Source organism: Pelodiscus sinensis, chromosome 4 (assembly GCF_052426305.1).
Source record: "Pelodiscus sinensis isolate ZL-2025 chromosome 4, ASM5242630v1, whole genome shotgun sequence".
In the NCBI taxonomy this organism is placed as follows: domain Eukaryota; kingdom Metazoa; phylum Chordata; order Testudines; family Trionychidae; genus Pelodiscus; species Pelodiscus sinensis.
Window position 1 is genome coordinate 129,743,353 of NC_143055.1, and position 20,188 is coordinate 129,763,540.

The 20,188-nt window shown below is 43.8% G+C and overlaps 1 protein-coding gene across 5 annotated transcripts in view; it reads right to left on the reverse strand.

Moving 5' to 3' along the window:
* The window catches only part of ADAMTS3 (ADAM metallopeptidase with thrombospondin type 1 motif 3), a 188,087-nt gene that overhangs the window by 44,314 nt on the left and 123,585 nt on the right, over window positions 1-20,188 (reverse strand). For all 5 annotated transcript variants that reach the window (XM_089778150.1, XM_089778148.1, XM_075929391.2 and 2 more), the window contains one exon: window positions 9,546-9,745. In XM_089778150.1, the coding sequence (XP_089634276.1) occupies window positions 9,546-9,745 (200 nt within the window). The remainder of the gene's footprint in view (window positions 1-9,545; window positions 9,746-20,188) is intronic.

Genomic DNA, 20,188 nt, shown 5'->3' on the forward strand with positions numbered 1-20,188 from the left:
GGAGAAAGACATGAAAAACAAGGCAGCAATACTTGTGTGCATGTGCTTAGTTTCAAGGGCCTGAGTAGTCCCACTGACTTCAAACTAAGTTAACACTCAATGGGAAAAGGACTTCCAAATCCTCTACATGGCTTTGAAATTGTCAGCTGGAAGTTTTAAAGTCAACAGCATTGTCATAAGAGAAAGGCATAAGTACTGCACACCAGCTGGCATGTCCCTGAAACTCTCAACTGTACTCCATTTCACCAAGTCAACTGTAATGAACAGGAGGAGTGCTGACCAGCACCCGGTGACTAAGGGGTTAAGCTGAGGTAGCTAGCAAACGTATTGGCCAGGGGGCCGGGAAAACCAATCAAGATGGAGTGTTGAAATTTGAATTGGCTATAGATTCCTTGCCTACTTCTTTGTGTGGGAGAGAGAAACCAGGCGTTGAAAGAAACAGAATGATTTAAACCCAGGCAGGACAGCCATGTTTCCAAGGAATTTGGGGCATGGGAGTGGACTGAACAAAGAGAAATCAGAAGTAAGTAAAAGGGAAAGAAGTAAATCTAGTCGCATTCAGGGTATTTTCTCTTTATTTTGTGGTTTGGTTTGAACTGCTCTGTGTGAATCTGTGCCTCCCCTCCCCATTTACCACCTAGCACTGTGCCCAGAGACTTTTCTGTGTTTTAATTTGTTTTCCTTGGTTGCTCTGTAACATCTGGAAACCACATAGGTTTTATCGAGTTTATCTTTTGTCTTGATGATTTGATCCTTATGTCCTGGAAGGTCTGTCAGTCTGTGTGTATCTGCATACCTCAAACTGAGGGGTCAGCTACCAGAGACTGCAGCTTGTTTTCCTGTTCTTTTTTCAACCTCTTTTGTGACAAAAGAGCTTGGGGTACCCTGGAGGTGGGTTCAAGTGTTCACCCCTAGTTTTAGGGATTAAATCACTTGATGGTGGCAGCTTGTCTGTTTGTTTATTTCTCAGAGCCAAGGAATCTGTGACTCTGGGAAGTTTTGGTAACCAGTTCCAGTATAGGCAAGATTTTGAAGCTCTCTTGCGAGCTCTCACCTTCTGCACTTGGAATGCCAGAGTAGGGAACAGCCATGACATCAACATGTACCATTTAAAAATCCTTTAACAGCGCAAAAACATACCACATCTAAACATTTGAGAAGAGGAGCTCTTATACAAAAAATAGCTTCTGTCAATTTACACAAACACCCACCCAAAAGTGAATCTCATGATACCACAAGACTCCAGTTACTCAGGGCAGTAGAAATCCAGTTAATCAGGGCAGGGAAGAAGTAGTTGCATTGTGTTTAAGTGCCCTTTGCAAAGCAATTTATGAATTGGCACAAAATGCCAATTTTTGCCCTTGGAGGACTCTAGTAGGAGTCAAACGCAGAATTTTTCCTGAGATTTCTTTAGAAGAAACTGACACTCCTGTTCTGTGGTTAAACGTAAAAGAGGACAAAAATTTGGACACATGTCATGAAAGGGGTCGAGAATTATATAGATGGGTCAGAGTCTTTTTTTCTGAACCAATGGTATGTCTGGGATGATGATGGAAAGAAGTCAAAGTCTTCCCACACAGGTATAAAATTATGGGTTAGAACATCTGCAGATCATAAATAAAGTTACTCATCCTCCTTAAGTGAAATAAAAAAATGTTATGGACTAATTGATGCAAAATAAATAGTGCTCAGATAGAGATTGGCATACTTGTCCATAATTAAAGAGTTATTTTTTTTTTAGTCAGGCTAAAAAGAGACATTCCTTGCTTGGGGGGAAAAGAGTGCCATTCAGTGTTGTCTAGTCTGTAGGACCTGGCTAAAATATACAATATATGGTTCTAAAAAGCAAGACCTTTTAGCATCAGCTGAGCATGAATTGTTGGCAACGCGCACATATCTCAAAAAAGAGCTAGAGAGATTCATGGAGGTTAGGTCTCTCAATGGCTATTAGCCAGGATGGGTCAAATGGTGTCCCTAGCCTCTGTTTGTCAGAGACTGGAAATGGGTGACAAGGGAGGGATCACGTGAGGATTCAGTGTTGTGTTCTCTCCCTCTGGGGCACTTGGTGCTGGCCACTGTCGGCAGACAGGACACTGGGCTAGATGGACCGTTGGTCTGACCCAGAATGGCCGTTCTTTTGTTCTAACTCACACCGCCTGCCTTGAGAAGCGGTTACCGAGTTCAGTGATTTATTTCTCATGTTCTCTCTCCTGACAATGTGCATTCTCACCCCCCACAATGGATTTTTATAATGAAATGAAGAAAGTGCCCTAGCTTCACAATCACTGATAAATGCAGTAGCTGATGAATACTCAAGGAACTAACTAACAAAAAGCGACACGTGCCCTTATGGCAGGAAGTAGCAGGCCTCTCTTCAGTGGCTCTAATACCAACGAAAGGTTCTGGATTGATGGAGATGCAAGACCTGTGTCAATCTACAAAATAGATTTAGCACAGCCTGTGGCAGTGCAAGGTCTCCTCTTCATATCCCATCAATGTACATTAAGTTTACCTGAAGACACATTTGAAAGGCTGAGAGATCAGTCTGAGTGCCTGATCTTTCTGCAGAGACCTCTGAAAAGCATAGTAATTAGTGCCAAGCATAGCTCTGATCTTGATCATGTAAAACCAGCTCCTTAGAAAATGTGTTTTTTCCACAGGCCATCCAACACCCACGAGACACTAATCTCTTTCTAACATCTCGGCCAGGGGTGAGAGAACCCAGAAATGCCGCTAGACCTCTAAAATGTATGCGGTGCTGTAGAGCAGTTGGCTGGTGGATGAGGTTGTACTTTTTTGGGGGGGAGGAGGGACCCAATTAGTGCTGGTGAGAAAGACAAGCCTTCAAGCTTGCCACAGAGCTCTTCAGGTCCGAGAAATGTACTGATTTTAAAATGTGGCACTCTACCCTGTGGGGAAACCCGGCCAAAAATGCCATATCTAGGTCTCTTCACGCTGATTTTCCTGGTTTCCCCTCTCAGTTATTTTCTCTGAAAGTTCAGATTTTCCAGAAAGTTGTTGCTTTATTTTAATTCAAAACATCTTTCCTACCCTGTGCAGTAGGATAGAGTCTGTGCTTAATTTAGATTGGTCTCATTTGTATACTACTCCTTGAGGGCAAACTCTCTTACTCCTGTGGAGCAGTCTCTTAGTCCACCACCTGTCTCACTGAAATGACTGGGTGGATTACTACTCCACACAAGCCTGAATGACAGAATCTGGGTCTTAGAAGCACAATAATAAAGAGCCGGGCTGAACCTTCAAAAAGTATGCTCAGCAAGTGGCAGCGGTAGCGCTCTGCCCAGGGGCAGAGCAGGAAGGGAGCTGTGATTCGCTACACCAATTGCTGATTGCTTTTCCCTCAGTGTTTCTTCAGATATTTACACAGGTTATGGACTGTAGCAGCATTACAAAGGGTCCTGGGCCCTGTCCCAGGCTGAGGACCGCCAGTGGATGACCCATGCCCCTCCAAAGACAAAGAACAGTAGCATTTACTCTCTCTCACTTGTTGGATAATCCGGGCCCTGCTATGTTACTTCCCCAACAGATGTCTGGATAATTGAAGTCCCCCATCAGCACCCAGTCCTGTGCTTTGATAAATTTGTTAGTTCTTTAAAAAAAAGCCTCATCCACCTCTTTTTCCTGGTGAGATGGTCTTTAGTAGACTCCTATCATGACACCATCCTTTGTTTTTACCCCTTTTATCCTTATCCAGAGGTTCTCAGCAAGTCTGTTTCCTACATCCACCTCAACCTCAGTCCAAGTGCATTCATTTTTAATAAGTAAGGCAACACCTCCTCCCTTTTTTCCTGTCTGTTCTTCATGAGCAAGCTGTACTCTACCACATCAATCAACATTTCAATCGTGTATTATCCCACCAAATCTCTGTGATACAACCATGTCATAGTTGTGCTTATTTACCAGCATTTCAAGTCCTTTCTGCTAATTGCTCATATTTCTTGCATTAATATACATACCAGTAAGTTACTGATTTGATTTTGCCCCCCTCGGTCTTGTCTCTACTTTATTCCTGCTATTATAGCCCATGTTCCCCTCAATTTCTGACCAATCTTCCAGGTCTCCATGTCTATGACTTACTTGGGGGCTTTGGTCACCTGCTCCCATCAAACCCATTTTAAATCCCTCCTCACTTTAAACTAGGCAGGGCAGGTCCATTTCTGTTCCCTTACAATCAATTTCTTTCTGGTTAAACCTCTTGTTCCTTTTGACAGCTTTTGTCTGAGGATTGGGTCTATTGGGAAAAGCCACAGGAAATGACTTTCAGTTCGTGAACTATTGAAGTTATTGGCATTTCCTCCATATCCTTAAATTCCTTTAAGATAACAGATTGCTGTTCTTACCCAGAAAGGTAGTTAATTAATAGGATTAACTAAAGGATAGCTGGTGATTCATAAACTGATTGCTATCATCATTTATCTGCCTGCGTACTAGCTCATGGCATTACGAAATTCTTAAGAGGTTTTGACCTAATGTTCCACTTCCCACGATCCCTACTTGACAGCTTTTAATCACTGAATTAATACAAAAGGCCAAGGTTGACCGTCAGTTATACCCATACTGTGCCACTGGCTTCCAGGAGCGTGAGTGGATGAAACTGACAGCACAACCAGGCCCACAGATATTTAACCCAAGAGTTTCCACAGTAGTGATAGATCATGCAGCGTACATGGGTGAAAAACACAGTGTGAAATTACTTTTGAATTCACACTCCCTTTATCATGCTGATCTTTTACTTGGTGGGGTTTTTTTTTTTTTTTAAATAAGAAAAAAGGTGCCGGTACTCCAGGGCAAAGTTGTTGATCAAAAAAAAAAAAAGCAAGCCATGCTGGGGGCTGAAATGTGGCTGCAGCCCCTTTAAGAACCACATCTCCACGCTGGGAGCCAGAAAAAAAAAACCACCATGTGTCCCGAGCAGGCTTCCATCTGCACCAGGTGCTGGTACACACGGAGGAAATGCCATATTGTGTGTGAGTGTGAGTGAGTGAGAGAGAGAGAGAGTGTGTGTAATAGGTGATGGTACGCCGTTCCGGGTCGTACCGTCACAAAAAAAATCACTTCTTGTACTTGACTAGGACAACACTGCTCATTTTCAGAAAGCCAGCCCTGAATCTGGGAGAGCTGAACAATATAACCAAGTCCATTATCCACCCCTGTGCATCTTCGCAGTGGTTTGAAGGTTTGATTATGATTATCAGAAAAATTCTACATCTATCAGACATTCTACTTTCTTGGAATGCCTCTGTGTAGGATACCCTACAGTACTGATTAAGATGTGAAACTGAGAAAACCAAGAGCAGAGTTTTTTTTCCCCCTGAAATATTCCATAATATATATCCATCTCTTGCTTACAAAAAGCCAGGCTGAAACAGTATTTCAAGGACTTTTAGTTACTGAATACAAGGGTCTTCCTTTTCAAATTGTTTCATATATATAGCATTAATCAAAGACCATTAAAGGCCATGAAAAGCTCCCACTGAAATTTTACTTCAGTGAGGTTTCAATGAGTGCTGATCTTGCAAACACTTACACATGTGTGTTCAACTTTAAGATATAAGTAGATCCCACTGAAATCAGTTATGCACCTGCATAAGTATTCGCAGAAGTGGGCTTTAGTTTGGTGAAAATTTTTGCAGCCATAGCTAAATTTTGAGGAAAAAAGTCAATATCTCCCATAATAGAAGAACTAGAGGACACCAAATGAAATTAATGGTTATCAGGTTTAAAACTAATAAAATAAAGTTCTTCTTCATACAGCGTGTAGTCAACCTGTGGAACTCCTTGCCATAGGAGGCTGTGAAGGCTAGGAATATAACAGAGTTTAAAGAGAAGCTAGATAATTTAATGTAGGTTAGTTCCATAAAAGGCCAGGGGATAGAAATGGTGTCCCTGGCCTTTGTTTGTCAGAGGCTGGAGAAGGATGGCAGGAGACAAATCGCTTGATCATGGTCTTCGGTCCACCCTTTCTGGGGCACCTGGTATTGGCCACTGTCGGTAGACAGGATACTGGGCTAGATAGACCTTTGGTCTGACCCAGTATGGCCGTTCTTATGTTCTTATTTTACCTGGGAAATTAAAAGCTACACTGATGTCCATGTATGCATTATTTTCAACATTAGAATCTATCATAAGTGAAGTTTTACTGCAATTTTTAGTTTAATCGGCAAGTTGATTAAAAGGTTTTTATAACGCTTCTTGTATCTTAACCTATCAAACTCTTGACTCCAAAGACAATACTACTTAAAAACTATGTACTGTATTTAATACAGGAAGTCTCAATCATTTCTGTAATTTACGTAAAACTTTAAGGTAATGATACATATTTTAGTTTAGTTTAGAATATTTTGTATTAAAAGTGCATTACCAGCAGATGGAGCAATCTACATTTTAGAAAACAGGGAACGTGACTCTGTTTTTAGGGATGTTAAAATCTATTTACAAAAAAATTAAATGTGCTTGTTTTAAAACTAAAAAGCCAATGTTCTAAAGGCATCTCAAAATTAAGATTTATTAATGGAAAACAACAGAACATAGATTATTTTCTGGAGTTCATCTGTGCCAATAATGCACTGCTATGATTGTTGCGGTGAGCAAAGAAAGAATAACATGAAGAGATTCCTCAGAACATTTCATATTTAATCATTAACTTTACAACATCATCTTATTAGCAGCTGAAATTAAGATGCAGAAGAGAAGCCAAGGCCTACACATGCAACATAGCAACACTGCTTATTTCAAGGATCCACATTTGATAACATAACCAGAATAAAACTGAGCCAACCATCAGGCAATTTCACATTAAGGTTACCTACATCACCTGATGGCAAAAAAAAAAATGAACGCAGACAAGCATTATAGGCTATGCTATTGTTACTCACTGGACAAATGCACTACTGTTATATCTCAGGAGACCCAAATCCTAGCTGTGTGTCACAATTCCTAGTTCTTGTGTCACATTTCTCTTAATCACAAACTACTCAAGTACAGATGTGACATGGGGGAGGGCGGCATGAGGGGGCATGTGTTCCCAAACGCCATGGGTGGGAGAGGCAAGGGGCCAGCCAGTAGAGTCCCTGGGCATCCTGGAGAAGGAGCGGAAGGACCAGGTGCCTGCAGCAAGTGCCTGACCTTCTTCCTGCTCTCACTGGCAGCAACGGGGGAAGTCGAGCAACATAGCCCCAGCTCACTCTGCTCTCCCAGCGCATCTCTTGGAGGAGGGGCGGGACTGTCTCTGCATTCACAGTCAGGAAGTGGAGCGTCACGGCTGGAGGAGCTGAAGTCACGTTGCTCCACTTCCTCCACTGCTTCCCATGGCTCCTCATGACTGGAAACGGCGCACCGCAGTCAATGGGAGCCACGAAGTTCCGTGGCTACAGAGCCTTTAGGTAAACCAAGTGGCATAGGCCTGCTAGCGGCTTTCCCAAAGCGGTTCCACAGCCCACTGAGAAACACTGGTGTAGCCAATTGGTTACACAGCTAGTTCCATTTTTACATCCCTAATCTCATGCTGACCCGAGTTACCTTAATGCAGTGAAACTTGTCATAAGTACAGTATCTACCCACAGGAGTAGCAAGTATCAATGTCTAACCGAGGAAGATTCTCACTGCAGAGCAAACAAAACTGTATTGAAAACCTTAACCTACTTCAACGCACTTACTTAGGACAACTGCATTTGCCTCTCGCTGGAAGTGATCATTAATAAGTGTGTCGCTGTTCTGTATTTCATTAACTGCAAAACAAACTCTTACTCAGTTCAGAATCTAAAATGTACCTGCTGCCCCAAATATCTTTCCCCCATTCAGGGTTTTCCACTGTGGTGTGGGGGAGAGTTCAGCTATGTAAATCAGAGCTTCCCCCTTCCAACCATTCATGAGCCATACTAAAACATCAAAGAAGAATTAATTATGAAGCATCCAGAGTACTGACCAAATCACAAAGTACTATCATAAAGCATTACACATACTAGAGCAGTGTTTTTTGAGACCATGGAACAGCAAACAATTAATTTTTATGCAGAACACCAAGGTTTTTCGTTGAGAGAAAAAAGAAGAGCCAAGGGAAATGCAGTGTATCCCGTCAGCCACCAGGAAAACAAAAATGGAAGAAGAGGTCGTGGTACACCTCCGAATGGAGCGGAACACAGTTTAAGAAACACTGCACTAGAGTGAGTGAAACAGCTTATACAGAACATGTTTTTAGTTTTTCCATGAAGTAACAACGAGCAGTCAAACAACTGACTCGGCCACTTTCTACAGTGTATAATGTCGATGAAGTTAAATCAGTTGCAGTGCCGCTATTAAAGGCTGTCAAAACAACTCATCCTTCAGCACAGCTCCTAGTCAGCTTGCTCTCCATGTTCATCTCCCGTTTATATCCAGCAATAACTATTCAGGTGCTGTGCAGTGTCTGGACCCGATGGCCTGGGATCAGCCTCTTACTGCATGAGGCTGTAATTTAGACCAATTCTCCACAGGACAGTAGGGGTGGCCACTTCAATCCTGGCTGGACAGCACACGATGGGCCCAGGACAGTGTGGTCTAGAGGTTAAAAGATGTGACCTCCATCCCAAGCAAGCAAGTCTATAAACTGCTCTCTGCAGTGCCAGGGTGAAAAATGCTGTTTCAAAAGAGCAGGAACAAGCATTTCATCACGTCGCTGAGCTGCCCTAATGCTATACCACTCTGCTCTACTCACTAGTCACTACCACCCACTAATTATGGAACTGACCTGTGAGGAATGGGGTTTGGGGGATTTTGCCAGTCAGAAGTATCGAAGACAATTATCCCAGTGAGATGAAAGTATTTTGCAGGTGTGTCCATGTCACTTCTGAACACTTTGTGAGGACCACACACACACACACACACACACACACACCCACACACACACACACACACACACACACCACCTGACTCTCCTGTCACTCCGTTTAAATATGTGCAATCCCATTGGCGTCCATATATCTGTACTTGTGTAAGAGAGAAGTCAGCCTACATGCCTTCAAAACAAAAAACTGAGTACCAAAGGTTTTGATGAGCACACTATCAGAAAGTACTGTATAAGAATGTTAAGAACTGTTCTTATTCACTGAGAGAGAATATCAATGCATTCAATGGGAGATTTGTGTGTTCACTGCCTTTAAAAAAATGGGCTATAAATTGTGCGCCACAGCTAACACAGTGAGTCCACGGCAGAGCCTGGATTAGAATTTGGAGACAAAGTTCTCTCCATTGACCTTACACCAGCAGATGATTTGATTATACACTCTCGGCTCTGTGCCCAATACCCAGGACACTTATTAAAACACATCTGTTCCTGAGAGATTTGCAATCTAGTTCTAAACAAAGAGGTTTGCATAAACTTCAGATAAACATCCAACTTTCTTGGCTGAACTGAACCTTTAGATCCTTGGGCATTATTGGTCATGGGACCCAATAAATAAATAAATAAATAAAATAAATAAATAAATAATGTGAAGGCTAATATTACATTTCAGAGGAAACAAGGAGGGTGTGTTCTAGATACTCACTATGTTCATAAGGGTGAGGAGGTAGTTCTGCACATGTTCTTTGCCGTGAAATCGGACGACGGAGTCGTCAACTCCTAGAAGCACTTCAATGTTGTAGTCATTGTCACCTGCATGTCTGCGTCGTCTCAGCGTTTCATTTACCTGCTGCTCTATGTTGCTGTACATGGAATCCAGACTATCCAGGCTGCTGAGAAGAGACCCTGCAGAGAAACAAACCATTGCTTTATAAGCGTCAGAGGGGTAGCCGTGTTAGTCTGTAAAACGGATGTACACAAATGCCATTTCCTTGGTTAGAATAAGTCCTGAGGAAGGTGAAATTTCCATGTCTGGTAGAGGTGTGCTATTTTTACTGCAGTAGCTTGATCTACCCTAGCATGGGTATGTCTGCATGCTGGAAATTACACCTCCAATTCCAGTGTCTTCTAACTCCCTGGGGAAATGGAGAAGTGTGCAGTGAATCAGTCAAGTGGTGAAAGGTACATGATACATTTCATCTGTCACCTGGTTCTGCAGTTTATCACACAGATCTTACCTCCTCCCACCACCGTGGTATCTGAGTGTGGTGCAAGTAACAGGAGATTTAGACCAAATGCATTTAAAAACTCTATAACTGGTAATATTTTTTCTGAAACAGGAAAGCAACCGATAGCACAGATGACGGGGGTGGGGTGACACAAGGGTTTGGCTGGCATTAGTCCAGGGCCTCTCTCAATTTACTTGTGGCTTCCTCAAAAATCAATCACTCCGTTGTGTATTTCCCTTCCACACGTACAGCCCAACATGCGAGACAGAACTTTCATCCCGCCACAGGAGCAGCATCGAACATCACCTGCCCTGAATTTCAGAGCTGTAAAACAAGAGGATGGGGGAAATAAGGAAGCATTTCTCTGAAAAGCTTGTTGTTTTCTCTTTGAAACTGCCCAAAAGCACAGAGCACCGAACGTGTTTTTGGAAGAGATGGACTAGTGGGCAGAGTTCAGGCAAAGACGACAAACTCATGAGTCTACCATATGGGCAGAACCGCCACATGTGCTGCTACACACATGGAGACAGATTATCAAAAGTGCTCAGCACCCATTAGCACTCCCTGGGAGAACTGTTTCCAGAACACTGAGCTCTTTAGAAAATCCAATCCAGCAAGAGTCCGAAGAAACACACAGAATATGAAGACAGTAAGAGCGCAAGACTTCTATAAATGCTGGGCACACAATACAGTATAAACCAATGGATGACTGGGACATTTCTGATGTTAAAAACATTAATCCTCCTATTTTTGCAGAGAGGTGATATTTGCCAAAGTTGAATGTTTTTAACTCTATTGTTTAAGCCACATACTTGTCTGACAGTTTTCTCAAAGAGAACAAAAGTGTCTACTGGATTTCTGAAGGAAGCCTCAGTCTGAGCCAAGGTTTACAGAATCCTACTGACTGAGGTTTTATAGAGGACATATTTTACAGTGTCTCAGGCTTGGAGGTGCGTCTGCTAATGTCTGCAATCACCACAAAGGTATTTCTGCCCCCTCTTTAGAGTAAAAAGAAACAAAATGGATTTTAGAAAGTTAAGGGAAGAACGTGTTGTGGCTGACAACATAAAAACATCAAGTTTTAGCCATATGGCTCCAACAAAATTAGCCTGAGCAAATCCCTAAATAAGAAACAGAATTATAGCAACTTATTGGCTCTCTCAGTGAGAATCACAAGCCAAATCTTGCAGCTCTTACTCCAGATGAGATGGTTTGTGGGTCTGGCAGGGTCTCTCTCCTGCCCCCATCCCTGCAAATATGCACTCCCAGCAGTCAGGGTCCCCATGCTCCAGAGATTGCTTCTTCTGTGAGTCCTCAGGAGTGCGACCACTCTAGAGTGAGTAGAGAGAAGGGAGGGATCATGTCCCCGCAACTCCGGCCTGAATGTGCCAGGGGAGGCAGAAGAGAACAAGCTGCACTCTCCGGCAAAAGCAGACAGCTAGCAAGACCTATCTGCGTGCAAAGGATCAATTGTGCTTCCCTCTTCCATTAGGCAAACAAGCTGGCCTTTCACATACTATGCAAGCAAGGCTTCCAATGAAGTCGATGGGAGTTTTGCCTGAGTAAGGATTGTGGGATTCAGGCCGTTCTTGCTAATCGTGCTGGACAACTATACTGCCATTCATCTTCAGCAGAATCAGCCACTGGCTCTTTAGCTGGGAATTCTCTCCCTCCTAAGCATCCCCGTGGTCCAGACGACACGTATATATAACTTTCCCCACACCAAACAGCAAGGTCTCCCCTGGGCTGTTTTCAGAAGCCATAAACCAACTCTGTGGGTGAGAGACCAGACCTGCAAACAGCTTTACAATCCAACCTCGGGTCCTCTCCCCCTGAAGAATGCGAACACTGTGCTAGCACACAAGTGGGAAATTCATACGCCAGCTCCCGTTCTAAAAGTGGCCTCTGCTGGCAACGCTGCCAGTGAAACATCCAATGGAAATACACTTCTGGTGTCATCCCAGCACCATGCCGGCTGCATGAATGGAATAGTCTGAATAATCATTTCAGAAAGAAAGAACTTTCTGCTCTGTGCAGCACCTTTGGTTTGGCCGCCACTTCCCTCCTTAAATAGGTGGTTTTGTGGTTAAGAGAAGGAAGAGAATCCCGTTTTTGTGCGTCTGTGAGGAAAAGTGCTGCTTTCCCCTCCTCCCCCAATATGCAGCTACTGTCTGTACAGTGGACATACACTATCTACCATTATTCTCCCCATGGAGAATTTTCTCCCAACCTCCTACAAAGCACGAACAAACATCTCCCAGTCTAAAGAGACACACGGACATCATCTTTGACAAGAAGAGCAAAAGTGACTCGTGATTTTGGGTTCCCAACAGGGGCACTTGAACGAGCCTGATTTTCACAAAATGCTGAGCCTTCCCCTATGTCTAGGCTACATCCCGCTTTTGAAAGAGGGATGTAAATTAGGCAGATTGAAATTTGCAAATGAAGCCGGGATTTGAATTTCCCATGCTTCATTTGCATAATGGCAGCCACATGTTCTTTCGAAAAAGGGTATTTTGAAAGCAAAACCGCTGTCTAGACAAAGATCCTGTGCTCCTCAAAAAATTAGGGTTTTTTTCCCCCGGAAAGAACCATATCTAGATAGCGGTTTCACTTTTGAAATACCCCTTTTCAAAAGAACATGCGTCCGCCATTATGCATTCAAGGGTAGGAAATTCAAATCCCAGCTTCATTTGCAATTTTGATCTAATTTACATCCCTCTTTCAAAAAAGGGATGTAGTCTAGACATGCCATTCGAAACAAAGCAGGGTACAATGTCTTTGTGCTTCTCTGTGCTTCTTTAGTTTTCTCTTGTGAATATAGTTTAATTGACCCATCTGCTTCACTCCTGTCTCAGGAGGAGACAGTGTTTTTCCAGTCATAGCCCCCAGTTACTGCACTGTTGCTCACCGCAGGAAAACCCCCAAAGGAAAAACAGTCGTCGATATAAAGGCTGAATTCAGCCTCTCATCAGTCAGTAATGATGGAGCATGGCTAAAAAACTACTAAAAAACTTCACCCTCCAGCTCCGTGAAGCTTAAGACCATCCCCAGTGATGTCCTTAAACACAGCTCTGTCATTTGCTATATTAAGGACTGTTGATGAAGCATACATTGTTTACAGATTTTACTCATTTGTTTTCCATGACCCAGAGCATAACAACATTGCAGACAAGAAATGAAAGCAAACTCAGAGCTCCATGCATTAAGGGAAAACCTGTGTTTACTAGTCTGTGCACTGCATTCATTGCCAACCTTACAAAAGACCGTTAGAGCAAGTGTCACAGGAGTGTGATGTCTGAGCAGGGGGTCAGAGAGAAGGTGTCTAACTGGATATTCCATTCAATAATTCTGTTTCTTCATGCCACAGACGAGGATTCAGCAAAGCACTTGATCCTGTGCTTACTCTGGCACATGTTCGGAGAGCCACTGAAATCAGCACATCAAGCTAAGCACATGCTTACACTCAGACATGTGCTTAGACCAGCCAGGATCAAGGAAGACAATGAAAACTTCACCATCTTACTTCAGACTAATGTCTTCTCAATATTTTACTTCTGATCTTATCAACAGCAAATTCCGTTAAAAAAAAAAACCAAACTTTTGCTAATATATAAAAGCCCAAGAGCTCATTAGGCAAATCATGCCACAAATACTGAATACTAGGCAACCATGATAAAAATGTGGAAGCCTAATTTACACAAAAACTTTTTTGCACAGCTGGGCAGCGCTAAGAAGCCTGAAAATGAGCATAAATGTTAAAGCAGCAAAGAGAGACAGGTTTGAAAATGGCTGTAAATGAGAATCAGCCAAAGATTATTTTAAGTATCCAATTATCTTAAAATATGATTTGTTTTATGCTGCTTTAAAGTAACACCAAACTTTACTATCAAAACTGTTAGAGACTTCCCCACCATCCTTTTAAACTGTGCAGTCCTGCAGATGTGGATATTCCTAGCTCAATTTTGTCGATATGGATGTGGATACAATTTTTTTTATCTGGAACCCTGTAAATCCGCAGATATCTGCTTTGCATCCATAGATGTGGATATCCATGGATTATTTTTGCAGATGTAAATGTGGATACTAATTTTGTATCTATGCAGGGCTCTACAGATAACACCAACCACTACAATGAAGTCCAGATGATGCACACTAGAAGGATAAAATTTGGAGCTTTATGTCACCATACGATATAGACAGAAGAGAAAACATATTATAAACACATTTTTCCCAGTCCTTCTTCATTTTTATGTTGGAGCAAATCCATAGTTATAAAGTGAATGTCTAGCCTGATCAATTGCTCGTCTCTTAAAATGCGCATCACAGAGCATCCAGAATGTGCAATGCAGCCAAGCGAACACTGCTGATGGGCCTGTAATGGAAAGGTAGGCATTGGGATTTCAGCTGTGCACAAATGCAGGGTTTCATACTGAATAGGCTTTAGAGAAAGAGCAGGTGGTCACAGATAGGCCTGGCAGCCCCTGTACTGAAGGTCCCAAAAGCAGAGGAACCACTTGCTCTCCATAGTGCAGACAGCAGGAAGGCTGCTTGGAAGAAGCGTGTATCTAAACACAGAGGGGCTGCGAGTGGAATGGCGCAGGCCGTGAGCGGCTCTCAGCAGCCCGGCCCTGAGAGCGGCTGACCTGAGCAGTTCCAGGCTCCGTCCCTGACAGGTGTCTGTCTAACCTGCTCTTGACTATCTCCAGTGATGGAGATTCCACAACCCCCCAAGGCAATGATGTTGATACAGTTGCTGCCTGAGGGTCTTTTCTCACTTACCTGGAGAGAAGGCTGGTGTTTGTATGTGGATTTGCAGTAGACAGACTAATCCCATATAATAGCTGAGGGGAACCTAAGGCCTGGGGGGTCAGATGCAGCCCTCGGCTTGCCTGGATTCAGCGCCCAAGACTCAGAGCTCCCATCCCAGCACTGAGGAGCCCGCGCGGGCACTCCCGCCCCCCGCCTTCTTCCCACAGGGCTGGAGCACACAAAATCTACTGGGCTGCCCCTCCTCTCTGCAGGCTCTGGTGGGGGCAGGGAATGGGGGGGAGTGTCTCTCTGCTTCTCAGTCAGGGTGCGTTTGTTTTTTGCTTCTTACTTGTGTGCGGCCCCCGATGGATTTTTCTGTGGGCCAGGGACCCCCGCTCCAAAAGAGGTTCCCCTCCCCTGCCACATAACCTCATTCATTATCCTTTGCTTTTTGGATTCATCTGTCAATCAGGTGCACCTGGGCTTCCCGGAACAACTGTGATCCTTAAACAAACTGGGCAGACTCCCAGGGCCCCCTGCGCATAGACCAGCTTCACACATTCCAGCTCCCAGCCTTATTTACATAAAGAGTTCCCCGTTAGGGAAAGCTAGTTCCTGCTTTTTCATGTCTTCCAGCCTCTGAAACAGTTACAGAAGCATTTTGATAAAAAGGCAATATCCGTGATGTGTACATACAAATCCACCCATCAATAGGTACAGAGTAAAATACACGACATTCCATCTCCTTTGTACCATGCAACCATTTGGGGAGCATTTTATATGGGGGAAGGGAGATAATAGGAGGAGACACCTTGCTCCTCAGCCCAAGAATTGTCAGAAGCAGTAGAGCCAGAAATCCCATCCCCCTCCAACTCAACTGAACCTTCTCTGGTGGAAAAAGGCAGTAGGGTGACTCCGAGTTTAGGAAGTGAGGGATGAAGGACAAACACTCTGTCCTATATAACATCATCCTGTCAAATGCTGTTGATCGTATTCAGAACCACACCAAAGGACCTGGAGCTAAGCAGCTGCAAAGTGATAGGCAAGCAAGCTTTCACAGGGATTTCAGGATTTCTGCAGCATTTCTCTGTGGATCTAGAAGCGTGACTTTAGAGAGCCATGATATCCATGTCTCCTCCAAAAGTCAATAAACTCTGCCTCTTCTTCATGAGATTTGTTGAAAACTCTGTCAGTTCCAGCCTACCCATCAAGTTTTGCTGCATAAATTCATCCCTCCTGTGGCTTTTTCTGTAGGAAGGCAGGCTTGGCGCTAAGCCTGCATCTATCCTATTTTCTCTAGAATGTTAATTAACATTTGACAAACTCTATTTCATTTTTTTCAACTATATAAAAAACATGGTTCTGATTGAACACTGCGTGACACTGTCAAGTTCTATAGGCGTAAAAGCCACCAAAACTTTCTGATGCCATTAATCTCAGGTTAACAAAAATGGAAAATTTTAAACATCCAAATTTACATTTCCCAAGATATGGACACAAATCTGCAACCCTTATATCAAACCATCATTGATTTCAATAACGTTACAGATTGGACCTCCCTGGTCCAGCACCCTCAGGACGTAACTGGCCCTTAACCAGGGAATTTGCTGGACCACAGGAGGTCCCCTGCTACTGACCCTCCAGCCTGCTGCCCCTCCCTGCCACAGGCTCCACTTCTGGCCTGGCCGGCCCCCCTTTCTCTGACCCAGTGGGGCTGCTGGCCTTGGCCAGGTTGTCACCAGTTTCAGTCCCGGCCGGGCTGTGGCTACCAGTCCCCTTGCCACTAGATTCCCGGCCCTAGGGCTCTCTGGTCCAAGAGCATCCATGGTCCGGGAAGACTACAGATGTTGCCGGATCAGAGATCCCAATTTAGGAAACCTGTACATATGAGTATGGAATATTGAAAGGATTGTAAAATGTATTTTAATGTTGGGTTTTTGCTTTGGACATTTAATTCAGTAAAATTAAGCTGGTTAGTGTTGCTTTCTTTTTGCAGCCAGTTTCAATTTTTGGTTCTCCAAGCATTTCCATATTGCTATACATTTAAATCATCTGTGAATACTTACTAGAAGATTTACCTCAATTAATTTTTGTCTTTTTGGAAAATAAAATGAAAAAGTCCATGCTTCAGTTAAACCATTGCTCTGGGGTGGAGCTGGGGATGAGGGGCTCAGGATGCAGGCTGACCCGGGGAAAGAGGACAACCCTAACCCTCTTTCACTGCAGCAAGTTGGGGCCAGGCGAGAAGCACCTCTCCATGGCTACTGCAGCACCAGCTGACACAGACAAAGAAGGGCACATGTCCCCTTGCCGGGACAGGTCCAGGTTCATTTGCTCCCTGCACTCCCCAGCCAGCCTGAGGAATCCAGCAAACTGTGCACTTTCCCCTTGCTCCTTGACAAAGGGGAACAGCCAGCAATGGGCATTTGGGGAGTGGGAGGCTCGGGGCTGAGGCATTTCTGGATGGATGTGCACACCCCCAGACAGCTCCATTCACTGAGCTGATTCTGCCTGATTTTTGTATGGTTTTGAGACACAATCCCCTTCCAGGCACATCCCATTTTCCTGGCAGAACCAACCCTGACTTTGCTTTAAGTTATGATAAGAGGAAGCTACCTACCGAATTTGGTGGTCCAAGCTCTTCAACAAACAGTCTCACAGATAGACAAACTCTCTCAAACATATAGTAGCTAAAGGCATGCTCCTTGTCCAAAGACATTACAGTTCCTATCATGCTTGCTTCCTAACCTACAGTAAGAGTTCTGCTTCTCTTTTCCACTCTGTTGTATATTTTGAGCTATTCTCTCCTCAGCTATGTGCAGCTCAGAAGTTGGAATCCAACCATTAAACAGCCGGATAAGAATTTAACCAACTCCAGTGCCAACCATCTACCCTCTTCCTAGTATCACGGCATCTGGAGGCAGGAGCACTTCTGTTGGGGTAGGGCAGAGCCCACCTGAAATTCATTTATTTTGAACGGACATATGGTTTGTTGGAGGCCATAGCTATCTGGCACAGGGAAAGGCAGCCCCATGCGTGTTCAAACTTATGAGAAACTCTGGCAGTTTCAGAATCTGTCACAGTAGGCGCCCACTGAAAACCTCCCTGCTCTCTCTGTGACAACTGGATGATGGCACAGAAGAAAATCTTCTGTGCAGGGTCTGATTTATATTGTAAAAAGATAAGCAATGGACTAGTAAATTATGTGGCATCACTGCAGAAACACCAACTATTAATGTACCCATTCATTCGTGTTTGCACAGATGTAAAAGCCCATGTACCGAGTGAATTACAGATACACAAGCAGACATACTAAGAAGTCTTATGTTCCCTACAATGGCTACTAGGGAACCTGAGTCCCAGTGATTTCTCTGCATCTCGTATAGTGGCAGTTTTCTCTGCACTTACTTCTCTCATCCCAGCTAATGACGGAGGTGGGGTTCTATGGCAGAGGACGAGAGGGGAAAATGGTCCAAAAAGAATTACCCTGCAGTGGCAGAGAAAGGCCAGTGTGTTAGTTTGATTAAGGCTCAATTCCCATAAGGCTGATCACCTGCAGGAAAGAAACCTGTCCCCTTCTCCTTCCAACTCACCCCGCCCCCCGGCCCTTGCAAAGTTAGATTCTATCGGCAGTTTTAGCACCCAATGCTGAAAATTCAAAGGCTGTGTCTACACTGCACCCCATTTCCGGAAAAGGGATGCAGATGAGACAACTCGGAATTGCAAATGAAGCGGGGGATTTAAATATCCCCTGCTTCAGTTGTATAAACATGGCTGCCGCTTTTTTCCGGCTTGGAGCTTTGCCAGAGAAAAGCGCCAGTCTAGATGGGATCTTTCAGAAAATAAAGCCGAAAGGTCCCTTATTCCTCTTAAAATTCCTTCAAATTCATATTTCAGGCATGGGCATGAACAATTGAAAACCATGGAGGGCCAGTGTGTATGAACCTAGGGATGAGGGAAGGAGAGAGCGGAGGTGAATTTTCTGGTTGTAGCAGTGAGTGAGGCTGGAACGCTGTGTTATGGAAAGTGTGAAGGAAGATGTGGCTGAACTGCAAATGGAGTGCAGACAGATATACGATGGAACTTATCCTGATCAGGGAATGTGACTGCTGAGCTGAGCGCTCGCTTGGACTCCAGCACTTGAACTGCAATTACAAACACATCTCATGTGTCGCACATTTGGCATCTTTCCTGCCCAGGAATGACTGCTGAACAGTAGACTGCCACAAATTTCAGACTTCCTAGCAGTGGGCTGAAGTCATAAGGTCAGCTGTAAACTCAGGATTCCTCCCGGGCAGCAGATTGTATTCCATTCCCAAATTTAAGAGAATGGAGTATCCTCTTGTTACATTACCCCTCTCCCCAATTCATCGTCTCTCTGAAAAAACAGCTAACTTTTTTGTCATCTGAATCTAAGAATGCTCCACAGTCTCACTATTTCATAAGAAAAGCAAGGATAATGCTATGTCAGTTTGGAACAGAGATAAATAAGTTATTAGCTAGTACTTTAGTACATAAAATGTTTCTGCGGATGGCATTATTCTGTACAAACTGAGAAACTCCATAACAACAGTTCAAAGGAAAGATCCTGGCCAATTCATGATGTCACTTCTAAATCTGCACTAAGTAACTGTTGTACTTCACTGTTACCGTTAAATGACTATGAGTTTCCATGATCACTTTCTGCCTGTTATGGTTCCGCGATGCTTTGGATTTTTTTTGAATTTCAATAGCCATGTTACTGGGGCGTTACATGGCATTTCCATTAAAGTTATCCTCTGCTTTCTTTGCAGTCTGAAGGCTAGAATGTTTAAAGCTGGCTGAGCACCTATTCAAGTAAATTCTTTTTTGTCAGCAGTTGAAGCGCCTGAGTCTGTTCTTTGGGAAAGGTGAAAGAGAGTACTTATTGCAGGCAGAAAATTGAGTTGCAAGCTGGTCCTGCAATCAAATGCTAGGAGAAAGGCAGTGGTGGGGAGATGACTCACTCAGGAAAGGTAGATATCAGTGCCAGTGGTTCTATTATATCCCGTAGATAATACGTTAACCGTCCTTGCAAACACACCAGACACTGGCATGCTTTGGGGATTCTGCAAAGTTCAAAGTCACTGGCCAAGTGTGTTGAACAGTGAAGGTCCTGGAGTAACTGTACTTTATTTTTTTTAATGTCATTGGCATATACTAGATACCCACACAATGGGAGCCATCATGGAAAGAGACACTTAAAATATCTATACAAGGCAATTCTGTAAGGCAAGACATTGGACTGGAGCAGCGACGGGCAACCTAGGCTAATGAGTGGGCTGCATGAATGGCCCTCCATTTCAGGGGGCTGAAAGTGTCATGACCAAGACGATCTCCTGGGATAGGG